The sequence below is a fragment of the Melanotaenia boesemani genome, chromosome 6 (assembly GCF_017639745.1).
Source record: "Melanotaenia boesemani isolate fMelBoe1 chromosome 6, fMelBoe1.pri, whole genome shotgun sequence".
NCBI lineage: Eukaryota > Metazoa > Chordata > Actinopteri > Atheriniformes > Melanotaeniidae > Melanotaenia > Melanotaenia boesemani.
Genome location: NC_055687.1, coordinates 5,962,592 through 5,970,778, shown reverse-complemented (window position 1 = coordinate 5,970,778; position 8,187 = coordinate 5,962,592). Strand labels below are relative to the sequence as shown.

General features: G+C 41.2%; 1 protein-coding gene across 2 annotated transcripts in view; it reads right to left on the bottom strand.

Annotated features, from left to right (window-relative positions):
- Positions 1-2,073: 2,073 nt before the first annotated feature.
- The window catches only part of LOC121641939 (membrane-spanning 4-domains subfamily A member 4D-like), a 10,397-nt gene continuing 4,283 nt past the window's right edge, over positions 2,074-8,187 (bottom strand). The window contains exons 4-8 of one of the 2 annotated variants that reach the window (XM_041988339.1): positions 6,725-6,781; positions 6,492-6,650; positions 6,053-6,169; positions 4,144-4,224; positions 2,074-3,437 (exon numbers count right to left, since the gene is read on the bottom strand). In XM_041988339.1, coding sequence (XP_041844273.1) covers positions 4,156-4,224; positions 6,053-6,169; positions 6,492-6,650; positions 6,725-6,781 — 402 coding nt within the window. In that variant the 3' untranslated portion in view covers positions 2,074-3,437; positions 4,144-4,155. Of the gene's footprint in view, positions 4,225-6,052; positions 6,170-6,491; positions 6,651-6,724; positions 6,782-8,187 lie in introns of both variants that reach the window. The other variant, XM_041988338.1, reaches the window with a different exon arrangement.

Sequence of the window (8,187 nt, the reverse complement as noted above, 5' to 3'; positions counted from 1 at the left end):
GGCTCGTGTCTCCTCGCCTCCTGGCTGGGGCTGTCCCCCCGCGGCGTGGGGTGGCGGGAGGATGGTGGTGGGGGGATGGTGTTTGTGTGTGTGTGTGTTGGGGGGGGGGGGGGTGGTGTGTGGGTGGGAGAGTGGTGTGGGTGTGGGGGGATGGGTGGTGGAGGGATGGTGTGTGGGAGGGTGGGGTGTGTGGAGGTGGATGCGTGGTGTGTGGGAGGGGGGGTGGTGTGGGTGTGGGAGGATGAATGGTGGAGGGATGATGTATGTGTGGGAGGATGGGGTATGTGTGGGAGAATGTATGGTGCAGGGATGGGGGAGTGTGTGGGAGGATGGATGGTGGAAGGATGGTGTGTGTGCGGGAGGATGGATGGTGTATGGGAGGGAGGATGGTGTGTGTGTGGGGGAGTGGTGTATGTTTGGGAGAGTGGGTGATGGAGGGGTGGTGTGTGTGTGTGGGAGGATGGGGTACGTGAAGGTGGATGTTTGGTGTAGGAGAGGGAGGACGGTGTATGTGTAGGAGAATGATGTATGTGTGGGAGGATGGGTAGTGGAAGGATGGTGTGTGTGTGTGTGTGTGTGGGAGGTGTGAAGGTGGATGAATGGTGTATGAGAGGGAGGATGGTGTATGTGTGGGAGGATGAGTGGTGGAGGGATGATGTGTGTGTGGGAGGATGGGGTAGGTGTGGGAGAGTGTATGGTGGAAGGATGGTGAGTGTGTGGGAGGAAGGATGGTGTGTGTGTGGAAGGATGGATGGTGGAAGGATGGTGTGTGTGTGTGGGAGGACAGAGTATGTGAGGGTTGAATGGTGTATGCGTGGGAGGATGAATGGAGGAGTGGAAGGAGAGTGTGTGTGTTTGTGTGTGTGTGTGTTGGTCTGGGGGGGGGGGCAGGACTGGTTCTCGGGGTGTGCGGCTGGGCGCTGGGGTGTGGGGCTGGCCTCTGGTGGTGGCCGTCTGGGCGGGCCGGGTCCCCCCGGGTGGCGTGCTGGCCCTCGGCCTGTGGGGGAGGGGGGTGTCCCTGCGCTCCTGGGCCTGGGCCCTCTGCCCCGTCTGTCCCGGGCGGCCGGTGCCCGGGGGGGGTCGGGGACTGCTGGCCTCGGCCCGCCGGGGCCGGTGCCCTGTGTCCGCGGGGCGGCTCCTGCTGGGGTCTCCTGCTGCTGCCTTCCTGGGCGGGCGAGTGGTCGTCTCTGTGGACCGGTCGGGATCTGTTGCCTGCGGGGGGGCTGGTGGCCTGGGTCTCGGGACCGCTGGCCTGACTCTGGCCTCTGTTCAAGTGAGGTGGCATCTGCATGATCACTCTGCATGGTCACTCCTTCCTGAACGTCTCCACACAGTCTTTGCGTCGCCGTGTGGCCGAGTTCTCCAACACATCCACACAGGTTTCTCTGCGCGTGTTCTTGAATACAGCAGTTTCACTTATATCTATTATCATATTTTTTTTTTCTTTTTTTTTATTATTTCTGTTCTTATTATTATTATTACTCTTACTCTTATTATTATTATTGTTACTATTATCAACTAGTTGTGTAATGACCTACTGGCTAGGATGATCTTAGCTATATATGTTGTAAGTAGTATGGATTACATGGTCTTCTGTATGATGTTTCAAGTCCCCACCCGCACTCCCCACACCCTTTCTGTCCCTCTCTCTCCCCTCCCTCTTCTCTCTACTTTCTTTTCTATCTCTCTCTCTCTCTGTCCCCTCCGGTCGAGTCCAGCATTAAGAGTCTGATTTAATAAAGTTTTTCATGTCATCAAGAGGGACTTTATACATAAATCCCTGCTTGATAGAGTAAAATTGCCCAGCACCAGACGGCAGCCAGACAATCATTCTGTTTGCAACGATGCTGGACAAGACAGGTTAAATAAAAAAAAAAAAAAAAAAAAATATAAAGAATTTTAAAAACTCATTTTGATCAGATTTGGTGGTAAGACGGAGCGTGGTCAAAGGCTCATCTTATTGTAGAAATATTCATACATTTTCTATTTCTACCCATCTTTTTCCATACCTAACATGCAGAATACCAAGACAAAAATCACACATTCAAAAATTAAAGTACAGAAAAAATTTATTTGGTGATGTAAGATGTAATTTGACTAAAGACAGTTCAATATTTATATGATCTGTTTCACACTTCCATCTGATCCAACAATGACAAGAAAAGTCATGATGTGGGTCTTTAAATGTGTTTGTCTGCTCCTGGAAAACAATAAGAAATCCGTGTTTTAAAATGTTTTTGACATTGTGTTTGCATGTTATGGTGTTTGGACAGCATTACATGACTTGGATAAAAGGTATGACTTATTTAAAGGTATTTAAAGGGAAACTTGGTGTGGGCGGGACAACCATCGTTCCTGGTCTGATCCAGAGCTCAAAACATCTTCCTCTGGTTCATTATTTAGCTTCTACAGACTAAAACTGTGTTAAACAGAGACACACTGATGAAAAACAACCTGTTCATTTTTTATCTGTTTACCGATAAAAGCTTAACACAGCAAATCACAGATACTTCAACTGTTGAGAAAGACACAAAAATCCAAGCCTTTGTGATTAATATCAGCTATCTTTACTGTGTCGGGGCTTGCATACTGGTTCTGTAGCCTTCTTACAGGATTATAATGACATGAAAACACAGACATACCTGTGGTTGAGTGTTAAGCTGCTCTGTTTGTAAATGCATTGTGCAGCAAGTATTCAGCATGAATCAACCTGTATGTTCAAGGCACCTGCTGTAATCACAGTCAGACCTAAATATTATAACCTGACAGATATAGATGAAAAAAAAAGAAAACAGAACAGGTGATCAAGGATTGACAGCATACGTTCAATCTTTTCCCAGATACATTTTGTGATTCTTTTACATTCATTTTGCTCGGGTTGAGGCGTGTAACAGGGATGTTTTAGTGTTAACTGAAGTAAATTGTAACTTAACTTAAGACTGTTCAGCAGAGTTGTGGATAAGTTCAGAATAACTGTCAAGACTAAATAAAAGTCTTGTTTTTGAAATGTTTTAGTCTGGAATGTATGTTTGTATTGGGTAACACTGTTTTTTTTATTCTTATGGTTGTTCTAATTTCCATATTTTCTATGACTTTAAGTTCCTGTTGGGTTTTCTTTTCTGTGCAATGACTCGTATTACGTCATTTCCTCAGTGTGGTCCCTGGTTTGTCTCAGTCCTGTTTTCTGTTCTCCAAGCCAATTTCCACATCTGTCCACAGTTTCTCATTTAGTATGTGTATAAATACCCCCAGCTTTCCTTTGTTCATATGAGATCTTTGCTGTTTATTTTTCTTTTCTTCTTTTTCTTTGGTCCGCCTCAATACAATTTCTTTTGTGGCTCGAATCATGTTTATTAATATCTCCTCCCTTGACAGCATATTTGGCTCATCACTTGTTTACCTCCTGCCTGCTGTAAACAGCATCTGGGTCTTCAAATCTGCATGAACATGATACAAAACAGTGTAAAAATGATAGGCCAGACTTCAAGAACTGTTCTTTTGGTCTAATTATAGTAGGATAACACTTTTTGATTTGTTTCATGTTCGTTAATTATATTATTCTAAACACATTCCCCTCTAGAACTCCTCATTTCACCAAACTAACATTCATTCATTCATATCCCATACTTGTCTGGGGTGACATCAGGCTGGATAATATCTCTGCTACTATCAGGATGAAGCAGGGTCCATCCTACATCCCTTGATTCCTTTCAAAACTATTAAACTATGTCCATGGCATCATAAGAAAAACCCAGTCAGCAGCAAACAGTGTACACCACCTAGTGGTCAATAATGGTAAAAACATCTTTTGTTAAACATGAAAACATACTTAAGTCTTACGGTGAAAATGAAAGATAAAAACATGACAAAAATGTTCAAATTTACCAAAAACTCAACTTAAATACAAATTAATCAGCTGACTCTGCAGAAAGAGGGAATCAGACCAAGGACAGCTTTGTAAACCAGAATATGCTGATGTCTTAGCTTCATAGAGGATCATTTCCAACATGTTTGTACGGATCTCCTTATGATTCCAGGAGCTTCACTAATGATGTGTAAGGTACATGGAAAAATTTATAGAACAAATTAGGTTTAGCTCCTCCAGTTTCCCTGCTGAGGCATCTGTCTCCCGTTGAAGCTTACATATTTAGGTGTTTAAGCCCCAGGATTGTTTGTGAGGATTTCCTTCAACAATGGCTGGTAAACCTCATTCTCTCTGACATCCTTCAGAAACACAACAAAGTCTGGGTTAATAAAGATTTATAAATTCTACAGTGAATTCTACAGTCACTTTAATAACATTACTCCTGTTGCAGAATAGGCCACTGACATATTATGTACTGTCCTATAGTACTGTAAACCTTCTCTATTCCAATTCTAATACAAATGTCTGGCTGGTGTCCAGTCAGGTTTCAGATATGTCTGAAACCTGACTGGACACCCTACATGCTATCCCAGATGACTGAGACGTCACCGGAGCAGGAGGACAGAAATGTCTTTCCAGACATGCATCACCAGTATCACCACACCAGTTTAAAGTAAATTTAAAATACATTTTTTTTTAATTAATTAATAAATTAATTAAATATTGACATCTGGCTGCACATTCCTAATGAAGAATTTTATTTTCCCCTGTGCATGTACAACCACTAATGTTATGTAAGGCTATTAACTTGATGTTAGCATGAAGCTACGTAGCTGTGTTAATCTGGTTAAATGGTAACACTAGAATAGTTTTAAGATAATGTCCACATCATATTTAGTTTTCAGTGAGTATCAACTCAGTTAATCAAGTTTTTGACATTGGAGCTGAAAATAAACTATAAAGACGCTCAAAACGTTCCTTAGCACTGGCTAAGCTAGCAAGGCATGGTAAGGCAAGGCAAATTTTTTTATAGCACATTTCATGTACAAGACAATTCAAACTGCTTTACATAAAACATAAAAACATTACAGCAAGGTACAGGGAAAAAAGCACAAGTGCATTAGAAAAACAGAGATTAAAAAGATAAAATTGATTACATAAAAACAGAAAGAAAAAGCTCAGATAAAGAAATAAAGTTAAGATTTCATCATGAATGAACCAGATGCAGATCTGGACTCCTAATAAGAGCTACTGAAATGCAGCAGAGAACAGGTGGGTCTTTAATTTAAATAAACTGAGTGTTTCAGCTGATCTGAGGCTTTCTGGGAGTTTGTTCCAGACATGTGGAGCATAGAAGCTGAATGCAGCTTCTCCATGTCTGGTTCTGACTCTGGGAACTGATAAGAAACTGGATCCAGATGACCTGAGGGTTCTGGTAGGTTCATACTGGGTCAAGAGGTCACTGATGTATGTTGGTCCTAAACCATTCAGAGCTTTATAGACCAGTAGCAGAACTTTAAAGTCTATTCTCTGAGGAACAGGCAGCCAGTGTAAAGACCTCAGAGCTGGACTTTCTTGGTCTTAGTGAGGACTGGAGCAGCAGAGTTCTGGATCAGCTGCAGGTGTCTAATTGATGTTTTAGGTAGAACCTGTAAAAACACTGTTACAATAATCAAGCCGACTAAAGATGAAAGCTGGACTAGTTTTTCCAGGTCTTGCTGAGACATCCGATCTTTTAACCTTGATATATTCTTAAGTTGGTAGTAGGCTGATTTTGTAATTCCCTTAATGTGTTTTTGAAAGTTAAGGTCTGAGTCCATCAATACAAACTAAACTAGCGCCACATGATACAGTTTAATTTAAACACAAGGCTAGCAAGGCTGCTAACTGATTTTAAAGTAGCTTCAGCATGAACATGTGGATAAATATATCCTTTAACCAGTCTGGTTTTGTATAAAAATGTTTAAGAATGAAGAGAAGAGAGATATTTCTGACTTAAAAAAAGAAAAAGGAGAAGGACACAGATCAGACTGAGACACACCCCACAGGGGAGAAGCCATTGATCCTCCTACTACCACATCAAGCTCCACACACTGCACCCCAAAACTTTGTTGAGTAATTACTTAAAATAATTAGAATTGTATGATAGTTTTTAATTGTGATAACGTTTGTTTGTACTGTACATACTTCTTCATTCTCCCTGTAGCACACAGCCCTGACACCCAGAACAGCAAGGCTGATGCAAACACACAGCTGGAGTACAGCCAGGATGATCAGAGTAATGTCCACGCCTCTCACCAATCTCTGAGAAAGGAAGGAAGAAAAAAGCAAAGAGAAAGTTTAGTTAAAAAAATCATAACTTTACAAAAGTGTAATTTACAGATGCCAAACACACACAACCCCTAGTTTTACAAATAAGAAAGAACACATGCAGACATGTTTTAGGCTAACAGGTTTGATTTCTTCATTTGATCATAAATAATTTACTTATCTTTAAATTTCTTCATTCTTTTCATTCTCACACATATTCATAGATAGTAATAAATAGTTGCAAAAATAAGAATTGCTGTCCCAGCTCCATATTTTAGACCTACTAAAACCATTATATGTTTTTAAACATGCTTACCTGAGCTAAATATGCCACATATCTGCAGTTCTCATCAGAGTCAGCAACAGAGGAACACATCCTGATGATGGAGATATTTCCCAGATGTATAGCATACAGCACAATGCCAACGATGGCGAAGATGGATCCAACTATGTTCCCAAACACAACAAAAACCACCTGAGGGGAGATTTTTTATTAGTTTTTTGACAGTGTTCCACCACCCGAGGGTTTCAGTTTCAGGCTTTCCTTACCAAGAAACGAGAGGGGCACATGGCAACGAGAACTGATACGACTCCAGCAAAGACGAACTGAAAGGAGGATAAAACATGCCCATCAGCATTAAAACGTTAAAAACTTATTTATTTATGTTTTTGTTTTTTTTGTTTGTTTGTTTTTGTTTTTTTTTTGTTGTTTTTGTTTTTGTTTTTTGTGAAAGCAAAATTAATGTATTCTCATCTCCATCTTTTCTCTAAGGCAGCTGCTCAACAGCAATAATTATTATATCAGGATGTCCTCCTGCTGCTTTCAACATTTTTTAAAGGAATTTCTTTGGTCAGTTTACTACAAAATCTGCACTTACCACCTCGTGACACAGTGGCAGAGGATTAGAAGCGCTTTGCATCAGTTTTCAGCATACTGGATGCTACTTTGGGAACTGATTTAAACCTAAATCGTGTGAATTTATTGCCACCTGTGCTTTAAGCTAGGGATCTGGCTTGACACTGCTGTGAGGAAATGATTTTTAGGAGATCCATTTACACCAGGAGCCAGCCCACCCATGGCCAGAGAGGGTGCCACCACAGGAACCATCCAGATCAGGGCAGGCTGGAGTCCACACCACAGCCGTAGGGCTGAAGTGCAGGACCCCCAGCAACCCAGACAAGGACAATCACCATGGAAACAGCCCTGCAGACTGAGCAGGCAGAGCCCCTAGTGTGGAGGATCCTCATGAGAAAAGCACTTAAGTTAAAAATTTTAAACTAAGATTAAATAAACTTAAAAACAATGAGGCCAGATAAGAACAACTAAAATAAAATAAAATAAAATAGGAAGGGTACAGTAGTAAATATAACTACATGTGTCAGAAATACATTCCAATTAATAAAAGATTAATGATTAAAACTGTTTATATGGCACAGCGTTTGCTAAAATACAACATTCCTGCTGTTAGTTTACAAAGGACTCAGAGGTTTTGGGCCAAAATATGTTCACGATCTTCTGGTTCGTTATGAACCAACCAGATCCCTCAGGTCATCAGGATCAGGTCTACTTTCTGTTCCCAGAGTCGGAACTAAACATGGAGAGGCAGCGTTCAGCTTTTATGCTCCTCACATGTGGAACAAACTCCCAGAAAACTGCAGGTCTGCTGAATCTCTGCAGTTTTAAATCAGGGTTAAAAACTTTTTGATTTACTGCCTTTTATTAAAACAACTTAATTCATCACACTGGAACTTTATTTTTTGCATTTCATCTATTTTTTCTGTTTTTAATTCATTTCTTCTTTCTTTTTAAAGTGTGTTGTTAATACACTTGTTACTGCTTCCTGCACAAATAGAGCATAAATATAAAATTTAATAGACTAGCTGGATCAGGTTAGCTCATATGCTAACACAATAGCCTGTATTCTGTAGGCAACTGTTTTGCAGCTTTAAAAGGTTTAATTAGACCATAGTTAGTACGAAATCTCTCTAATAACATTTTCCTTGTAGTTATG